The sequence below is a fragment of the Amphibalanus amphitrite genome, unplaced genomic scaffold (assembly GCF_019059575.1).
Source record: "Amphibalanus amphitrite isolate SeventyFive unplaced genomic scaffold, NRLGWU_Aamphi_draft 000339F_arrow, whole genome shotgun sequence".
Classification (NCBI taxonomy): domain Eukaryota; kingdom Metazoa; phylum Arthropoda; class Thecostraca; order Balanomorpha; family Balanidae; genus Amphibalanus; species Amphibalanus amphitrite.
The window spans coordinates 277,583-297,736 of NW_024881834.1; the positions used below are offsets into that span (position 1 = coordinate 277,583).

Below are 20,154 nucleotides of genomic sequence, written 5' to 3' on the forward strand. Positions count from 1 at the left end.
CATCGGTCGGTCCAGAAACGCAGGGGCTCCGCCATGGTTTAAGGATTGGGGGTCTTGCCCAAAATGCACATTATATAATGCCTTCATTATATAATACATACTCGTACAGTGCAGCTGCATTGAGGGAAAGAAATGGGCGGTCCGGACCCCGCGAACCCTGCTAGAAAGTCGTTCTTATATGTCATTCTCATCTCGTTCTTTTTCTTCCTCATCTCGTGATCACTCCGTTCCCCTTCCATTCAACTGCTGATCCTTCTATTACCTTACTATCAGTCCGCTTCCGGTCTCGTTCTTCAGTTCGCTCTCGCTCGTTCATCAGTCCGCTTCTGGTTTTTTTTTCTCACCGTTTTCGGACCGTTCCGCCTATTCACCAGCCCTTCTTCAAAAGATATGTACACCGTTTCGTTAAATCCCTTGTGTGTCCTTTCTCGTTTCTCAGCCTGTGTTCACGTCTCGTCCTCTCCCGTTGCTCATCCTGTCTTAGCCCGTCTCTCATCCAGTTTCGATCTCGTTTTTTTCAGGCTCGTTCGTCAACCCTCCCTCAGTCCGTCATCTCCCGTTCTTCAACCCACTCCTGACTGTTCCTCCCATCGTTCTCAGTCGTTCTCACTCCGTTCCTGAAGCCATTCCCAGATCCCCGGAACCGTCCGCCTCGTACTGAGTCGTTCCTGTACGAGCCGCTGGGCCCGTGTGAGACGCCGAGCCCGCACGAGCCGCTGAGCCCGTGCGAGACGCCACCCCCGCGCGAGCCGTGGCCGTGGGTATAAAAGGCTGCCGGGAGGCCGTCCTCTGAGCAGTTGTCAGCCTCCGTCCGTGACCGAGCCGCGGTGAGTGGAACGGCCGTGGATCTGCAGTGAATCTCAGCACGATGCAGTGGATACAGTGGATCGAGAGTGTGATTGTTTGGCGTCAAAATAGTGCGAAAAATGGATAACTGATGACAATCTTTCATAGCTTTCTTTCGAAACGAGCTTTGAGTGAAAATAGTGGCATAGCATCAAATGATATACCACAATGAAAAAGAGGTGGATTAATCGACTTTTATATCTCTCTTGCTGACGAAGGAGGCTTTAGGAACTTGCCTTTTTGCAAAGTTTGCTTAAAAATTGAGTTAACTTACAACAGACCGTGTTTGCCCCTTTTTGGTCTGCTATTATCCCCACGCTGTAGACGTTAGATTATACCGTCTAGACTCTAGACTCTAACTCTACCGGGTAGAGCTGCTAACTGACTTCCCACTCTGTGTTCCAGATACCTCAGCCATGCTGCGTCTGACCGTGCTGTGTGTGCTGGTGGCGTGCGCCAGCGCCCAGGCCAGGAAATCCCGGCCCTCGTTCACACTAAACCAGCCGCCTGCGGGACGTGAGTCCAGGGCGGGGATGTTAGAGCGAGTCAGACGAGGCTGTTTACGCGTCTCTCTGGGTGCGATTTCTGTAATTATAGCTGCAAAGGGAAACAAGACGCATCCTTGGTGTAGGACGCGATGGATTTGCGTGAAGCTATTCGAAACGTTTAATTTTCATAATATAATAATGATGAAGATATTTCGCGAGGGATAAATTATTATAAAGCATTATGAAGTCTACCATGCTTGGACTAGTTTCACATCCGTCGACTTTTTGTTCACGTGTTTGATTCCATACAGCATGGGTCCGTTTACTGCCGCTCCACGACTACAATAAGGGAAGATCAACGGCGATAATAATACGGGCCCATCGTTAACTACAAGCCACTTAAAATCGCCATTTGTTTCGTTTCAGAGTGTTCCAAGCAGTGCCCGGAGCGGACAGAGTGTGAAATCCAGCAGTGTGAGGTGTGCGTACCAAGTAAGTTAGCCGGTGAACCGACAAGCGATTTAACGGTCGCTAACAGTTTGTAAACGGCTATTAAACGGTAACTATAAAAAAACAGGTACTTGGGTAACGACGAAGATGAGAAGCCAGCCCACCAGACATAACTGCGGGTCATATTTATCGTACACACTCGCGCTGTTGTTCCTGGGACTGTTTATAACTACGTTGTATCGTTTCTTTCCCGCAGAGATTCCGACGTGCAAGGAGCACAAGTGTGAGGAGAACGAGCGGTGTGAGGACAGGCCGACCGGTCCCGTCTGCATCAGACGTAAGTGCTTCCTTAAATTATCAGCCAAGAAATTTGAGTATTTATTGTGACGCATGGTTGCGTCACTCAACTATGGCGGGGTCGACAATTCTATCAGAAGGCGCTAGCCATGCACATTAAGTAGGAATGATTAAAACAAAATATTGCCTTTTTAGTGTGTGAATCAGCTGTTGGGTTTAATTTTTAGTGAGTTGTATGTTTATCGGTTTAAGACAGCCAAACGGAAGGACGAAGGTGAAAACTGCACAATGAATTTTTAGAACGGTTCATGGCACTGCAATTTACGTCTCGGTAGTGTATTATCATCAACTCTTCAGTTGACTGCACTATGCTCACCATCCTTCAGTACCCTACTCACCCGCTGGCCATACCATATGCCTACCGCTCTCGCTCTGTAAGCTACTCACCTGCTGACATTGTCACACCGTATTTCCTCAGTGAGCTGCGCGGATATCAAGTGTGCGGCAGGAGAGCTGTGTAACGACCTGCCCGACGGGCCCGACTGTGTCCCCGGTAAGTGGCGTTCAACATCATTTAATGAATGTTTGCCAGCACCATGTAACAAGTCACGTGTGATCATGAGGAAGGTGGTTATTACTTATTGCTTTCAATGATTTCGAGGGGCAATGCTGCTATCAGCGAATAAATGCATGCTTTATTCCCTACACTTACTTAATACCCGTCTGTTTTATACCCGTTTTTTCGTATCGCATTCACCGTTCCTGACGCACTACTCTGCAGTTTTGAGATACGCCTCTCGTTCACCCCCCCCCCCCTTCCCCCTCCTCCCACAGACGTGCCGTCATGCGAGGGCTTCTTCTGCCGTCGCGGCACCAACTGCTACATTCGTAACGGCTCGCCCATCTGTCTGCCCAACACGTGCGCAGTGCGGGAGTGTAAGCACGGCCTGACCTGTATCGACACCAAGAGCGGTGCGCTCTGCAGGACTGGACAAAGTGAGTAGGGGGACAGGAGCCGCACGGGGGGGGAGGTGATAGTTTAATGGTGTTTTGTTTCAGTGGATCGGTCGGGGCATGCACATTGCACACTCTATCTCGTAAATTTGTGCTTACTAACGTTGGTGTACGATGACTGAATATTTCTCGGCGTAGTATTTAACCGAATTTCGTGCTATGAATGCACGGTAAAGTTACAATCGATTGATGATTTAGTGCTTCTTGGTACGTGCAATGTCAAACTCTCGGTGGTGTTTCTGAGCCATTGACTATCTATCCTACGGGGTGCTAACTTCTAACAGACTCGATGTATTATGTAGATTGACCATGTATCCCAGTTCTCTGACCGCTCGCTCTCGCCCGTTCCCCCAGAGAGGCCCGGCTGCGAGGGCAAGTATTGTCCTCCCAACTCCAAGTGTGTGGAGACCGAGGACCGGGGACCCGTCTGCGACCACATCTGAGCACCTCTGACACCGACTGTGGACTGCTGACCGGCCCGGGACGGGTCTGTGGGCGGACCGACCCGTCAGCCACGGCAGAGCGGTGTGGAGGGACGTGCCTCCGTGTAGGAGGCTGTGTTTTATTGTAACGCCCCGACGTTGCGGGCTGACGAGTGTTCCACCGGAATGATAAAACGATGACTGTCAATATACGAATACAATCACTTGGCGTTGATTTACGTCTCAGGCAGAGAGGTTTTTGGAGGCTTTTAGAGTCTAGACACACGACGCGCTATTCTGTGTGTGATCTGATTGACAATATATGAGAAAGGGTCATTCATTGTTGAAGGACGGGGACTGTCTGGCGTAGGTCTCCTGCAACTTTTGCAGCTTTTCATCACTAGGACGGCATATCTTGATCAAAATATATTGAAAGTCCGCCCAAAACTCCGGTGGTAGAGCCCGGCAGATCGACGGATTCCCGGTGGTGAGAACTCGGGCCCGAATCCATTCCAATCCGAGTTTTGAATCGAGACCACGACGGGAATCAGAATGGTGTGGCTTTTAGTACGAGCAGGCCGCAGGCCCAGATATGAAAACACATCAAATTAAACTTTTTAAAATTCAAAAAACTTGAATATCGTGATTGGACGGATTGGACGTGCAGGTCAACGCATGTGTCGGAAAACTTGTTCGGTGTAAAGGAAAGTTCGTAAAGGGACAAACATCCTAAATTTGCCTAATATGGAAGCACTCATTCCTTGCGACATTTCCAGCGCGGAAGGCCTTTGTGGTGTTTACAAATGTTCAATGTTGAAAGCTTATAGGCACACTTATAGGTATCTTGGTTGAAAGTGCCGCAGTCCCAAGCCGCAACGCTGCTGAAGGATTGTGAAAGTTTGCGAGGATTGGCCTTTTGATTTTGCAAGAAATTAGAGGTAAATGTTAAAAGTTAAATTTTGTGGTTCCGTCAGCTTCCAAAATTTGAATGTTTACTGTTGATTTATCTGAACACTGCCATGAAAGAATTGAAAGTTTTTTTTTTCTGATTAACTGCTCATGCCTCCTCTCTTGAAATGAAATATCTAACTTTTTAATTGTGGGCTTTTTAAACTTGGTTTATTTTATATGAAATATGAACTGTGATTTTGGTTTTTGACAACTGGAAAGGAGAATGTTACCAGCCAGATTGCAAAGCACGGCACCTGGGTTGACAAGCTGAGACGCACAAGCTAGGCCCTAGCTTGGAAAATTTTGGAAGTCGTCCCCTAGCTGCTAGGGGGACGCGGGACGCGATTCTGCACCAGCCCACACCAAGGAAGACTTGCTACAGGAAGTCTTTCTATAGACTTCAGCAATTTTTATACATCTGCCCTTGTGATGAAGCATTAACCAAAACTGTAATACAAGTCTTTTGCCTTTGGCAGATCCAAATTCCATTGTGTCTCTCCTGCATCATTTTATCAGACTCAGACTGCTTTGACAGCATAATCACAGTGTCTTGGCACAGTCCTTAAAGGTTATAGGATAAAAACTTGCACCGCAGTCCGCAACACTGCTCCACACAAATTCCACACCACACCTCAGTAAATATGTATGGCACTGGACACTGTCACACTGTCTAGAGTGCCTGTGTGCTGATGAGATATTGTTGAAATTGTCATACTTAGTGGTCCAGGCTGCCAGTAATGCAAGAAATGCTTGGATTCAAGTAATAAGCTGGGTGTAGGAATGTATAGTAAGGAGAGTACAAAAGGAAGGTGCCTAGTCTTAGCTGGAGGTTGAAAAGAATATGGCCATGCCAATTCAGTTGTTAGTTTTTTTTTTTTTGAAGACCATGGCAACCAATAAACTAAAATGTTGTGTATCTGATTCAATCACAATTTATCTTTCCAGAGAGAAACACTTGCCTTCAGAACCTGACTCAAGTGATAGATATTCCATCATGGCAGAGGAAGCAAATGCTGCAGAGACCTCAGGTATGCTCATCTATTTTCAATTCCTCAAAAGTCACTTGCATTTCAATTGTTACCTACTCATCTTGCTTGGATGTCAAATAAAAGTGAAATGCTTATATGCACCTAGGTACATTGAGTTACCTATTGTCTTTCAGGTGATCTAAATCAAGATGATTTGGTCATGGCCCAGCAAAGGAAAATTGAACAGGAGGTAAGTCACCCTATACATAGATGTGATAGCAAAGCTGCCTGAGCTCCTACACTTTTGAGTGGCAGTTATACCTACTATAGTTCGTTTTTCTTAAGTTTGCCCCTCACTGTAAACGTCTTTTTGAACACAGCACGAGAATTGCTAGCTGAATTACTGAGAAAACTGATTGGCGCACATTGATTTCACCAGATTTCACAGACGATCAATTTTATCAAATTTGTTTACTATTTCACAGACTCATAGCTCGTAGTTGCCCATACCTACAGTTCCACAGTGATAGACGACTTCTCAGGAATTATGTCTGAACTAATTAATAAATTGCACGGCGTTTAACATTAACGTTACATCGTTTGTGCTCAAAACTTATTTTGAAAATATTGTTCATATATCCAATACATTGTGCGCCAACCAGTTTTCTCAGTAATTCAGCTAGCAATTCTCGTGCTGTGTTCAAGAAGACGTTTACAGTGAGGGGCAAACTTAAGAAAAACGAACTATACCTATGCAGTAAAGAGCAAGTAGCATACGAATATATTCAAGTAGCAATTACATATAAATTGCTACTTGCTACTAATTTATTTAATTTGCTACTAATTTATATGTAATTGCTACTTGAATATATTCGTATGCTACTTGCTCTTTACTACATACCTGTCCAATATATCTACTACCTATGCGTCACATTCAACGCAGCAATTAAGTGACATGCTTGGCTGGCATTTGTATCACACCTTGTCAGTGACGTTATTGGCTTGCCGCTCTGACAGATAGCCGCCACCACGGCGCTGGTGGGGGCCGTAGAGGACGTCACCTGTCTGCTAGACGAGTACTCGAGCGACCCCGTCTACCAGCAAAAGGTGACCTCAGTGACCTCAAGCTGAGGGGGCAGGGAGGTCCGCTGTCCAGCGCACGGGCGCATAATGACCCTGCTGGCAATGAGGTGTAAAACTTCATCGTTCGTCATCGAACAAACAATAGTCGAGTAATTGAATGGTCACCAAAAATCTTCAGACTATATAGGTACTGTTTTGATGGCCTGTTTTTACCATAAAACGATTGATTACCATTCCAACCAAAGTCGCTGACCTTCTCGTTTCCGCCCAGGTGAAGCACCTGAGCACCAAGTACCAGACGTTGCGCCGCACCAGGCCGGATGGCAACTGCTTCTTCAGAGCCTTCACGTTCGGCTACTTCGAGAGCCTGATCGGCGACGAGACCGAGTTTAACAGGTGAGTAGTCTGTCCTGGGGCGCTGCTGCGCCCGGGATAGGGAATACATATTGTGGGCAATTGGGCATACCATCGCTAAAAAGGTTACATTTAGCTTATGTTCGTTTACGTTTTATTTTCAAAACACTGATGGTCAATATGGACCAGTGTAACAGCTGTAATATGTGTAGGTATATTCCTCCAGATGTTACTCTATCAAAACCAAATGACCTAAATCAGATTGCGTTCCTTACTACTTTTTGCCCGCTTATCATGTTCCAATTAATGGTGTTACTTGGCTTGAATGTGTACTTTTTACATCTTGCTTGCTAGGTATGTACTCCTGTCTACATTTACGCATCTGTCATTTACAGGTTCTACAAAATAGCCAAAGATAGCAAAGATGAGTTGATAGCTCTGGGCTTTCCAAAGTTCACCCTAGAGGATTTCCATGACATGGTAAGTCAAATGTTTTGTTTTCACCAAAATACATTTCGTACGGAAACGCGGTAGCAATAAGAGGCTCTGCTGTCATTCCTCCTCCATGAGCCCCGCCAACCAAACCTCACCACCACGTGCAGCTCCACATCATACACCGAAACAACAGACTTATCATGACACCCGTAACACTCAGGCCCACTTCTCTCACACCCTCCCTCAGCCACGTTCACCAGCTCAATCCAACCCAACAGCACCACCATCCCCAGCGCTTGAAACCCACGACTACGACACACCATCAGCATCCCATTCTTTTGCCGGACACCAAGACATACCATCATCACCCTCAAAATCCATCAGCTCAATCTCTACTCGCCTTATAATGTATAGAAAGATATATGAGGAAATGAGGGCAAGTTTTGTGCTACAAGGTGTCGATCTGAGCCGCGACCCTCTGGCGGACCCAGACCTTGCTCCATACCTCATGCGCGGTGTTACTCAGTGTCCTGATTTATCGTGTCTAGCTCAGCCTTAGCTGTAGTTATCTGTGCATATCTGTATACCTATTTGAGGTGCATGCCTGTACTGGTTACTTTGTTTGTAATATAACTTCATTTTTCGTACGTGCTACGTTGTTATCGTTTTTTTTTACGAATCACGCGTAATTACATATGCGAGTATTGATGACGAAATGTTTTGGCCTACTTGTTACGCACACCCGTTGGAGAATTTGTTCGTCCATCCCTTCTCTCCCCTGATACCTGATGCCTCCTCCCCTTCCCCAGTACATGGAGGTGCTGGACAAGGTGCGTGTGGCGCAGTCGGCTGCCGACATTGAGGCCGTGCTCAGCGAGCCGGCCTACTCCGACTACGTGGTCGTCTACATGCGGCTCATCACCTCCGGCCACATGCAGAAGAACGCCGACTTTTACGTCCACTTCCTGGACGGCCATCCGACCGTCAAAGACTTCTGCGCGCTGGTCAGTCAGGCGACAGAGACGGATGGGTGGGCAGTGGTATCTATCAGTGTAGGTACATTTTGCTGTGTAGAACTGTGTCATTGAACGATACTTATTCGAAAAAGTGTGTACTACTACTGCCTTCAAAGTTTTTTTTTGTCGTTTTCTGGTATCATTATGCCTGAATGCGAGCAGTTTTGGGCTGTTTATAGCTGCTACCGCTGATAACCCTGACGTGCTCTGACAATGTCCACCGCCCGCCTCTCTCACAGGAGGTGGAGCCCATGTACAAAGAGTCGGACCACATCCACATCACGTGCCTCACGGCGGCCATTGGTGTGGGCGTGCGCGTCGAGTACATGGACCGGGGCGGTACGGAGGTCAACGCACATGACTTCTGTCCCGAGGGCGTGACGGAGCCGCGCGTCCGACTGCTCTACCGACCGGGCCACTACGATATCCTCTACCTGTGATCGTCCGTCCACCACGCCGCAGCTCTCCGAGAGCGGGCTCGGGGGACGGGCAGCGCCGGCCGCGGCGCCGGCGAGTACTTCAGCCTCCGTGTGTGGCCGCCAGATGGCAGTGAAGGCACCGGCCGACAGGGACGAATGACGATCGGTGTTTGAAATGCTGCAGGAAGATAGCGATGGCTGATGGCGAATGTCTCAACGGCTGGGCGTCGGCTGGTGAAAAGACTTCTGAACGCCGCGCGCTGTCTCCACCGATCAATATGCGCCGGAAGACGGCAGTATTGCTGGTCTGTAGTAGTTCATTGGGGACTGCTGCTAGCACTCCGGCTCCAAAACCTGGCGTATTGATCTGTGTGAGGCTGTTAGGAGCTGAACAACTCGTGTAGGGATCCTCGAAATGTTCCACGAAATGTTCTTCAATCGCTGTGAGGCATCAAGGGCTGCCAGGTACTGTGCACACCGGTGAGATTCAGGAAAGGTGTGAATGCTTTTCGGTTTCTCCAAGGGCAAGTAGTTCCGGCCTTTTGGAATGATCTGGCTCTGGTATTGGACCTCATGGACACTCTGCAGTCAATCACGCTTGCCTGTGCGCGGGAAATATAACGATATGGGACTGAACAAACTGCCACATGAGTAAGGGTTCTACTGTAGCGCGTGCTCGTAAGGCGGCCCTCCCCGCTCGTTGAGACCGCCCCACACAGTCCTGTGCCGCTCTGTATCTAAGGCTGGCCCAACCGGCTTTAGCCCTGCCCGACGCGGGACATGCGTTCACTTGTTACTACATACCACCGCTGAGGGGGGAGGGTAGGGGGACCCTCACACTGACTGTGTTCCAACATCACATCACTGTAGATGATAATGTTTTGTGCGTGTTGGGTGGTTATCGAATTAAAATGTACTGACCAAAGTACGGTTAAATAAATGGTTCGGTTGAAAGTGATGTCGCGTACTGCGTGTCGCTACGTTGCCCAGGAGCCGAGTTCGACCCCCCCCCCCGCCACCGTCACGATGTGTTACAATCGGACCACCGCTCAGGCTCGGGTTAAATATACAGTCGTTTTGCGTACACCCCCAGGCGCGGGTACACAGTCCTTTCGCTATTGTGTTGACAGCTTTGATACGTCAGCGGCTTAGCGTGCAGTGTTGGATGGTAGAAACCGTCAAATGTCAATTGTGACTTTCCGGGAAGCACGTTTCGGAAATATCTTTTAATCTTCGTCGCATTGTATGGCGCATCCATTTTGCCAGCATCGTGTTTTTCTTGTACAGACGAGCTGATGAAACCAGGTGATTTTACCTGAAAGTCAATTTGAAAGTTCGATTACAAGGGCAAGGTCATGACCTAATCGGGAAAAGTGTGCTACATAAAGTCCATTCGTATTGTTGAGCTGAGCAGTGAATGCATCTTAGGTGTTTTCATCGATCTAACATGTTTGTAAAAAGTTATGGTCGATGCATGGTAATTGGTAGGGCCATGGATGGAATAATACTACCTATGTAACCATGGTAGGTATCTCCATGGTATTATCTCATCCATGGTAGGGTCAAGGGCAACTATCTGATTCATTATTTGATAGGTACCTGTCAAACGGGGTTTGCGATTGTTAAGACCTCATTTGGACCTTTTCCATATGAGGCACGGTTCGACACTCTCCAATCGACTTATAATGAAGTCGTCGCAATGTTGACCTTACCTTACCTTTTGTCGCAGATAGAAAAATTGATAAACCTACTTTTTCTGCATTCCGTAATTTTGATCAGTCGCTGGAAGTGTAAAAGCAATCGTTGTGTCTGTAGCTATAGCGAGCATAATTATTTTCCGGAGTTGAGCTCTTTTGACCCTTGACGTGCCCCGGTGACCTGACCTTGGGTGACCTGGGTCTCAAATATTAACGTGCGAAAATGTGTCGTAAGCCATGTCAAAAAAGCAGCGCAAAGCTATTTGCGTACAACCGTATATAGACCTAATAACGTTTTCGTTATCCAAGTTCCCGAAGCTCGCTCATGACTCTCTCAAAAACGAAACATTTTCTTTTCCAACGAATGCTGCTTTATTTTCCGCTAAGGAATGGCGATACAAACCAGCATGGGCCTATACGTGTGTTCACCCACCCTCTCCAGTCCCCATGGGATCACGAACAAAGCATCGTAACGACTCGCCCTTCATCAGAGCGGTGTGGACACTTATTAAATAACTTTGACACGTTTATTTATTCGGTGTACCTATTGTAATAATGTGGCATGCGGTACAGTATACCTTCAGGCGCACACTGTAGTGATATCTTACGGCAGCGGTACAACCTATGTGTAAGAATCTTGGGTACAACCACAGTGTATAATTGTATAAAAATAGGTACAACATAATTTTGGGGGTGCGCAGTAGTTATGTCAGTCTTAAAGGGACCCTCCCACCTTCAAAAAAGTTAATGAATTGGCATGAAAGTGATGTCGCTCGGTTCAGAAAGGGCAAAAACGAATATCTACCAAATTTCATCGAAAAATATTCACCGGTTTTCAAGATATTAGACTTTTATTTTTGTTTACTTTTTGGGATCTCCGCTGTTCCTAGCGACTTTATTTGAAAGTGCGGCATTTGTTGCGCGCAAAGCAGCATATACCACCGCGTGCTACAAAACGTTTTAGTCAAACATTTAACGGACGTTCGAAAGCCTGATGACGTCATCAGATTCCCGTAATGGTTAAGAGATAGGGACCACGCTGGTCCCACCCTGCAAGTAAAGGGAAGAAATTTCTTGAACACCATAAAGCTGCGGGGGTTGCGACCAGGATAAATGGTGGTTTCTGAGCCTGGCCGCAAACTTGGCTATCTCAACTCAAAACTAATGTTAAGGTGGGAGGGTCCCTTTAAAGGTACCGCACAACAGTGCGGTGGATCCATCAAGCCTGACCGAGGTAGGACCTGCTATATTTTCAAAGTCACCGAACCAACTGACATGGGGCATGGACTAGGATGTCAATTGCTTCGGCGACTCAAATTTAGCCGTCCTTCCACGGTCGCCGGTCGGGCTTGATGGATCCCCCGCACTGCTGCGCGATACTTTGAGACTGACTGTACAGCATAACTTCAGGCGCAAACAGTAGTGACATCTTGCGGCAGCGCTACAGCATATTTTGGAGACGTGCGGTACAGCATAACTTCAGGCGCAAACAGTAGTGACATCTTGCGGCAGCGGCACAACATAGTTTTGGAGATATGCGGTACAGCATAATTTCAGGCGCAAACAGTAGTGACATCTTGCGGCAGCGGTGTAACATACAGTTTTGGAGATGTGCGGTACAGCATAACTTCAGGCGCAAACAGTAGTGACATCTTGCGGCAGCGGTGCAACATACATAGTTTCGGAGATGTGCGGTACAGTATAACTTCAGGCGCAAACAGTGGTGACATCTTGCGGCAGCGGTGCAACATACATAGTTTTGGAGATGTGCGGTACAGCATAACCCCAGTCGCAAACTGCAGCGAAATCTAGCGGCAGCAACGTAATCTCATATGCGAGAAATTCGGTAAAGCATAACTGAAAGTAAGCTCCCCGGATACGCTCCCACAGCGGCGGGCGCTCGCAGGCGTCCTATCTCGCCCGCATCACGAGGCAAATAGCTCAAACTCAGGCCACTAAAAAAAACGACCCCCAGCTCGCCGAGACGATGCCGCCCCTCTCGTTATTATTCACCAAGGAGACAACAGAGGTGCTTAGTTCCGCGAGGAATCGGGTCCAGGGCCCGGCTCGTCTTCCCGAGCCTCTGAGCACCGCGTTCGGCGCTACGTCCTTCAAGGCGCACATGACGATGGTGGACACGAAGTCGTCGGCGCCCTAACTAGCACGGCGTCACAGCGATGTGACATGTGTGGTGCAGCTCCAACATCGCCGAAGTCGTCGTCCGACCGGTTACCAACACGGCTCAGCACGCTGCACGGTTGGATTAGTCAGATTAGTGTATTTGAGGCTCTTCACTTCAGCGACCACCTGTTGTGCCCGCTGCAATCCAAGTGGTAGGTCAGGGATGAAGAAAAGGAGGCGTCAGGGGCGTCCTGATGCCCCTCCTATATGGTGACGTCACCTGGCGTGACCTTGGCCGGGTCGCGGGCGTGCCGGCCGGCGCGGCGGCCGACCCGGGGTCAGGGGAAATACAGCAGCTACGGGAGCGCGTGCGTGACTTTGCGGGTTGCAGGGTTGAGCTTGCGACAGCCGTAGGTCGTGACTAGTGTCAATTTCAGAAAATGTATGTCCAATGTCCGTCCAATGCTCAATACTTAAGTCGACTGTCCGTCCAAAAATTCCAAGCCAGCCATTTGTCCAAAGATGTACGAAACCTACGCACTACTGTTAACGCCAGACATCTTGAGACCCTAATTTTTCGCGATTATTTTTAAATGCTTGGAAGAATTTCCACCAAGCTCAGGATATGGCCGTTTCAAGACCTGCCGAAACTTTTACAATTTAGATATTTTGTCGCCATTTCAATATTTCAGGTACTTCTCATTGACTCGTAATGTTAAATTTCGAGCAAGATTTTCACCCGGCGTGTAGAGGCTATCACCAGTCAGTCTCTGATACGTTATGACGTCACAGCTAAGCCCCGCCTCTGCGGTCTTGGCCTGCGGCGGTTTCGGGCCGGCGCGCGATCACTCGCGCTGTGGCGGGGAGCGGGGACGGTCGAGCGGTGCCGGAAGCCGGCGGAGTTGTGCGTAACGTCTTGTCTGACAGTGCCCAAAGAGCGACATGATGACTGAGGAGCCATAAATGCTCAATGCGCATTGCTTGTACAATGCTGATATGTTCGCTGATATTTGTTTTATTTTTATAAGCTGCAAATGACGGGCAGAGGGCATATAACTGACATAAGGTTAGGAAATATTCACCTGTATTTAAAGCCTATGGCGTTGCAGATAATGCGATAATGGGATGTCGGATGTCATCAAGTAGCTCCTGATTTGTACATCGCTATGCACGCATCGACCAGCGCAATAATTAGCTAATTGCCTTCGCTTCACTATAAGGCTCGCTCGTATTTCACCAAACAGATATCCTACATCGAAAATCGTATTTGTTAGGTATCGTTAACGTTTTTTCGAAGCATTTGTGAGTAGTAGATTGAGGAGTGATGGTCCTCTTGGTCCCATATACCTACAAGAGTCAACAAAAGCCTAACATTTACTTGACGGTCTGCTGCAATTGATTCATAGCACGTGAAACGTCAGCGAAATTCATAGTCCTTTACAGATGGCAGGGGTGTCGTTTGTACAGAGGTCGCTGATGGGCACGGGTTAATGCCGCAGTCGTGGGCGGAGCCTATTGTCATATGACGTATGAAAGCCTCTATCCAGGATGGAAAAACAGTTAACATTACGAGTCAATGACAAGTGCCACAAATATTTAAGTGACAACAAAATGTACTTAAAGAAAAGGTTTCGGCAGGTCTTGAAACAACTATTTCCTAAATATGGTTGGAATTAGTCCACGCATTTTAAAATAATCGCGAAAAATTAGGGTCTCAAGGCGTCTGGCGTTAAAGGGACCCTCCCACCTTAACATTAGTTTTGAGTTGAGATAGCCAAGTTTGCGGCCAGGCTCAGAAACCACCATTTATCCTGGTCGCAACCCCCGCAGCTTTATGGTGTTCAAGAAATTTCTTCCCTTTACTTGCAGGGTGGGACCAGCGTGGTCCCTATCTCTTAACCATTACGGGAATCTGATGACGTCATCAGGCTTTCGAACGTCCATTTAATGTTTGACTAAAACGTTTTGTAGCACGCTGTGGTATATGCTGCTTTGCGCGCAACAAATGCCGCACTTTCAAATAAAGTCGCTAGGAACAGCGGAGATCCCAAAAAGTAAACAAAAGTAAAAGTCTAATATCTTGAAAACCGGTGAATATTTTTCGATGAAATTTGGTAGATATTCGTTTTTGCTCTTTCTGAACCGAGCGACATCACTTTCATGCCAATTCATTAACTTTTTTGAAGGTGGGAGGGTCCCTTTAACAGTAAGGTTACACTCAACACTGTTATTTAATTTGCTTTTAATGTAGGTACTATTACCAGCTCAAAAGTGTTAATCTTATCGAAAGCTGAGCTTTCTAATCGCCATTCCCCAGTCAATGTTAAACACTATTTAACAACATTAAACACGATTCGAGAGAACCCGCTGAAGAGAGATCATCGAGCAGCACCGACCAAGTACCGAGCATCCACCACTCAGCCGAGTGGTAGATCCACTCAGCAGAGGTAGGACAGAACATTTCCACTCGGTAGAGCAGAGCCACCGGTGGGGCTGCTGAGCGAGGCGACCGAGGCGAGGCACAAAGACCTGCGTGTTTTCCGGCTGCGCAAAGGCAGCTGACTTCATACCGTGCAAGGGCCGGTCGCCAGAGGACAAACGGTGTGGCCGAGAGAGGGGGTCGATGATCGGCCTCGCCAGCCATATGACGGGACATACGGAGAAGTGACGTGAGCTTACGAGAGCTCCTGTCCGTCAGAAAAGTAGCTCGATGATTCGGCCGTGAAGTAGGCCATCGCGCAAAAGACGGTTCCGGAACTCGGTCTATCAGGGAACAATAAGTCTATCTCAATCAAAATTAGTGAAACCGGTGGTCTTCGCCCTTTTAAAGAGAAAGCCGAAATCGGCGTGACAGTGAAAAAGGACACTAATTGGAAACGGCTTATTAGAAAATATATATTCCATGATCTAGTACCTGTTACTACAAAGCCCGTCACCAGCCTGTAACATTGCCCCATCACCACGAACTGTTGGTTGCAGTCATTAGACTACCTCCTGCACCTCAGATACCGGCTGCCCGAGGATCAAAATAGCACGGAGCAGCGCCAGCAACGCGAGGTAGAGCTGGATGGGGTTCTTCAAGACACGGATAGGGTAGCATGTGAACGGACCACGAGCAGGGGAGCGGGAACTCCAATGATGGCAACACGGCACGTCGTGCCTTCCATTCAGTTCGATGTGGCTAAGACGTCGATATATAGCCATTATATCTATTATATTTATCTGTAAATATTTTATATTTATATTTATGGCATGTGCTTCATGCCATAGATATCGAGCATTTATGTTCTTATCTTGTTCAGTTATTTGTACTTCATGCAGCAAACCTGACTAATGACTATAGACTTATTGAGCAAAGTGGCGTTGCGACGACCACAAATGACACCGATTACATTTTTGGCTGTGTCAGACTGTTTCACTGACCATTGAACTCTCCGGACCTAAACCCGATAGAAAACATGTGGGCAGCCATGGTTCGAGAACTATCCGAAAGCCTCAGAAGATCCAGGTCGGCTGTTGGGAAGAGAACTGTGCGAGGCAGCGTAACGAACGAGGTAGAAACGAGGGCTCCGCCGCACCCCTTCACATTGCCTCGCAGCGGCATACACAGTTGGCCATAGCCATGGCCATGGCCTTAGAGTTGTGCAATCAACCAGGAACACATGAGACAAATTGAATGTCATCTTTTACGAGCTGACACGCTTTGTCATTAGAATGTTGTACATCAAAGCTCATGACTGCATTTTTCAGGTCAGACTGTGCTGGCGTGCTACATCACCTGGCACCAAACCTCAACTCGGTACCTATATGTAGAATGTCTGGGGCCTTGTGGTCAGCCAGCCAGCTCTCAGAGGGCCTAAGCAGACCAGTACCGACAACTACGAGCAGAAATGTTCTGCAAGGGGCCGCAGCAGTGAAATTGAAAGGAAGAAACGGCTTTATAGGGACTCGTTATGCATCCGAGGTCAGATCAGCTCCGGAACGTGAACTTGCGAACTCCCCCTTTTGTGACAGAGTCCAGATCTAAACCCCATAGAAAATGTCTGGGATCTGATGGTCCAACAGCTCTCAGGAAACCTACGAGAAAACCAGAAAACCTCGTGTGTAACCATGGTGTTTTTCGCGAAAAATGTGATCAAGGTATGATACCAAAAGCTCTGTAATTTGTATATTTAACTAACATTGTCGTTTTATGCTAGGTAGACCAGTCTCAACAGTTAAGAGCAGAAATGTCCTGCAGGAGACCGTGCGGCGTACAGTGAGAGTGGACACAACGGGCCCAACCAGACTCCAGCCCGCCTCACCCATAAAACGAGATTTATGAGAATCTAGGCATTTCTGAGAAATGGAAGCTATATACTAGCCCCTGAACGTGAACTCTGACCTTGGATACATTTGTAGATTTAATAGAGGAATATTTTCTTACTGGTGAAACTTAAAAACTATCTTTACATTGACTAGGCATACTCAAAACGGTCACCGAGAAGGCCAATGTCGGACCATGGCTCTACAACTACGCCAGGTCTACATTAACCCTATGGCGATGCATGAAAAGAGTGAACCCGAAACGTGGCTCTACACATGAGCAAAGAATCCGAAAGTCCGGATATGAACCCCATCGAGAACGTCTGGGGGCAATGGCCTACCTATCGGTAGGAGACTGGCACGACGGCCCAGATCCGATCAACTATGGACGGTCATCGCTCGGAAGTGGGAAGAGCTGCAGCAGGACGCACAGGGTTATTAACGCATGGCCAGCGACAGCGTTCCAGAACAAATTCGAGGAGTGTGCAGAAGCGACGGCGTCACGTTGTCGACACAAGCGTTAGGCACGTCTACTGAACGAGAGCGAGGAGCGGAACTCCGAATCGGATGTCGAGACGAAAATTTAAACGGGCCAATCTGCAAAATAGGCAGACTGCAAAAATCACATCCATCTAAATCTATCAGACCAAAGAAAGGTGCAGAGCAACCGTATTAATATGAGTAGATTAAACTTTTAAGATTTTTCACCTTTGAGCGTTACTGCCAGCCTTCAACTGCTTCCTACTTTTAACCATGACCAGTGAGAGCACCTTCCTAAGCCCAGGAAGCCGCAACCGAATGGAGTACGAAACTACCATATAAACAACCTATAGCTCAGCCAGGGCACACCCCGCCCCTGTGGCCGCGAGGACGCAAATGCGCCTCCCGCTGCCGGCTAGACGCCCGACGGCCCCCGACCCGGTGTCATACGATCACGTGACCGTCGGACGGACCAATCACGGAGCCGGGCGGCCAGACATGGCCCGAGGCGGTACTGCCAGACTCAAAGGTCGAAGGTCGGCCCGGTAACCGAACGAGCTGCCGGGCGGCTTACGTGAATCCAAAGCTGGCCTGTTACCATCAGTTTTTAACAGTGGAAAATTGATGCGCTGCTTTCATGTATTTATTTATTTATTTCACATTACAGACATGTCCGTGGAAACACGGCTATTCTATGTCCAAGTCGTTGTGCATATACAAATCGAATGGGATATGACAACAGTCACCGCAATCATTCACACATTCACCCTCATCACGTGTGCTAACTAGGACAGCTAAGTGGCTCGCTCGCGGTCAAACAAATGCTCCCTCGGTGCCGGCTTGAATCGAGCCTGACTAAGAGCGCGCAGGTCCGCCGGCAGCTCGTTGTACCCTGACACCGCAGAGTACAGAAAACGGCGACGTCCGGACTCTGACCTGACAGTGGGGGTCACAAGCATGTCATTGTACCTGGTATCCCGCCCGTGTACACTCTGCCGGGTGACTAGACAGGTGGCGAACTGCTGCGGCTCTGACGTGGCCAGCATTTTGTTCACCAGCACGATGGATTGGTACCTGAACAAGCTCTCGGTGTTAAGCCAGCCGAGTTCGTTGATAACATCGCTCACCCGATCATACTTCCTACGGCCTGAGACGACTCGTGCAGCAGCATGCAACTCCACCGCATCCAACCGGGCGATTTAAATGCATGACATGATAATCACGTTGCAGCGCAAGAACAAAATGGAATATGCAGTTATATATAAAATGATTAATTGTTGCTGAGAGAGGATCGTGACCTAAAGATGACGTCGACATAAATGGTCGGGGGGGGGGGGGGAGGGGGCGGGTCGATAAATGACCTTTGACATGTGACCTATATCTCGAGGGTCTAGAGATGTCAATCCAACTTACCAACGTTTTACCAACTGATACCAACTTTTTGACATACCTACCGATACCGAACTGATACCAACTTGGTATTCGTTATTTCAAACACAACGCATTTGGTATTTTGCTGGTATTATGAGGCATTACTAATATATAAGATCCTCTAAATTTGGTCAAAACTTGGCATTTTCTCAATTTTACATGAATTGGTTTGGTTTTCGGTATTTTGCCATTGTTTTAATTGGTATTTGGTTTGGTTTCGGTCTTAAAGTTTTCTCTATTTGACATCATTAGGTACTCGAGACCATGTTTGGCCTGTTTATATATTTATCTGTGGTTTGGCCGGAATCGCGATTCGGCGTATGTCGGCTCGCATTTGCCGTGCGGTGGTAGTCATTTTGTGGTTTCAAGCGATCAAACATGTGATATGATGTTGGTCCTATGCATTAGGGTGGGCGTCAAGGACAGGTCAGGTCATTTACCTTTGATGAACTCGGTTTACGTTTTCGAGTTTTACATGTTTTTAGACTAGTTTTTAGAGCTATAATTCGAATTTAGCGACCATTTGAACATTTACGAAGTAGTTTTGGTGCCTTCGTTACTTGTTACGAAGCTGTCAGAGGCGGTTGACACCAACCACGAATACCGAGCAGGACCCTGAGCTGACCCGACCCGGCCTAAATGCATGAAGACATCATCTCTGATCAAAACTGCCATGATATTCGTGATCAGCACCCCGAAAAAATAAAAGCATCCACATTTTACGACGTTCTAACATGGCCCGATTTTCCCGACTTTTGGGTAATTGACTTGATCTGGAAGGTCAACCAATGGCCTAGGACCTTAGAATTTGTTATCATCAGCTTCCTTTCGTCACGGGAAACACGCTCGTTTTTCCGCGAAGCTCTAGCTCGATCAGGGGCTTAACGGCAAGGCACGTTCGCATACAACACCAATACGGGCGAGGGTTAAGAAAGCGTTTCAATAAAATCCCCAAGACAGTTCTGGCTGTGTAGCTGGTAAAGGTGTTATCCCGGTGGTCGTGAAGCTCCGGGTTCGACTCCCGGCGCGGTCCGTCCCCGGTTGGGGCCGTTGTCTCCAGCTTGGGATGCAGTGGCTCTCACTGCTTCCGTAGCGCGGGGGAGGGGTGAGAGGAAAAGGAGTGGCAAGATCTTCCTGTATATGGGTGCCACGGCCGTTGGTGGGGAGATTAAATAATTAAATAAGTAAAAAAGAAGAAATTGAAAATTATAAAAAGGCATAGCACGAGACAAACGGACAACTATGCGAAACAAAAAGGCCGCATATATTTTCATGTTAAGTTTTAATTAGCCCCCTGTGCTACCATAATTCCAGCCTCATTTTATTGGGCGTCGACAGCCGCTGTCGTCTCCGGCAGTGGCGGTGCTTTGCGGGACA

General features: G+C 47.8%; 2 protein-coding genes across 2 annotated transcripts; both read left to right on the top strand.

Annotated features, from left to right (window-relative positions):
- Positions 1 to 545: 545 nt before the first annotated feature.
- Positions 546 to 3,859, top strand: LOC122388926 (spore coat protein SP60-like). Its single transcript, XM_043380436.1, has 7 exons — positions 546 to 827; positions 1,252 to 1,362; positions 1,761 to 1,826; positions 2,041 to 2,121; positions 2,560 to 2,634; positions 2,916 to 3,077; positions 3,450 to 3,859. Exons 2-7 carry the CDS (start codon positions 1,263 to 1,265, stop codon positions 3,536 to 3,538), a joined length of 573 nt encoding a protein of 190 aa, XP_043236371.1. The 5' UTR covers positions 546 to 827; positions 1,252 to 1,262; the 3' UTR covers positions 3,539 to 3,859.
- A 448-nt stretch (positions 3,860 to 4,307) lies between these two features.
- LOC122388927 (ubiquitin thioesterase otubain-like) lies at positions 4,308 to 9,697 on the top strand. The gene is made up of 8 exons (XM_043380437.1): positions 4,308 to 4,455; positions 5,414 to 5,496; positions 5,631 to 5,686; positions 6,454 to 6,543; positions 6,791 to 6,915; positions 7,269 to 7,353; positions 8,118 to 8,312; positions 8,564 to 9,697. The coding sequence occupies exons 2-8, from the start codon at positions 5,463 to 5,465 to the stop codon at positions 8,762 to 8,764; spliced, it is 786 nt and encodes a 261-aa protein (XP_043236372.1). The 5' UTR covers positions 4,308 to 4,455; positions 5,414 to 5,462; the 3' UTR covers positions 8,765 to 9,697.
- Positions 9,698 to 20,154: the final 10,457 nt, after the last annotated feature.

Bases quoted from the DNA above. Each gene is read 5' to 3' on its own strand.
- LOC122388926 (XM_043380436.1), top strand. From the start codon at position 1,263: ATGCTGCGTCTGACCGTGCTGTGTGTGCTGGTGGCGTGCGCCAGCGCC. The intron at 1,363-1,760 runs GTGAGTCCAGGG...GTTTCGTTTCAG, and splicing joins AAACCAGCCGCCTGCGGGAC to AGTGTTCCAAGCAGTGCCCG. The intron at 3,078-3,449 runs GTGAGTAGGGGG...CCGTTCCCCCAG, and splicing joins GCTCTGCAGGACTGGACAAA to AGAGGCCCGGCTGCGAGGGC.
- LOC122388927 (XM_043380437.1), top strand. From the start codon at position 5,463: ATGGCAGAGGAAGCAAATGCTGCAGAGACCTCAG. The intron at 5,497-5,630 runs GTATGCTCATCT...ATTGTCTTTCAG, and splicing joins AAATGCTGCAGAGACCTCAG to GTGATCTAAATCAAGATGAT. The intron at 6,916-7,268 runs GTGAGTAGTCTG...TGTCATTTACAG, and splicing joins GACGAGACCGAGTTTAACAG to GTTCTACAAAATAGCCAAAG.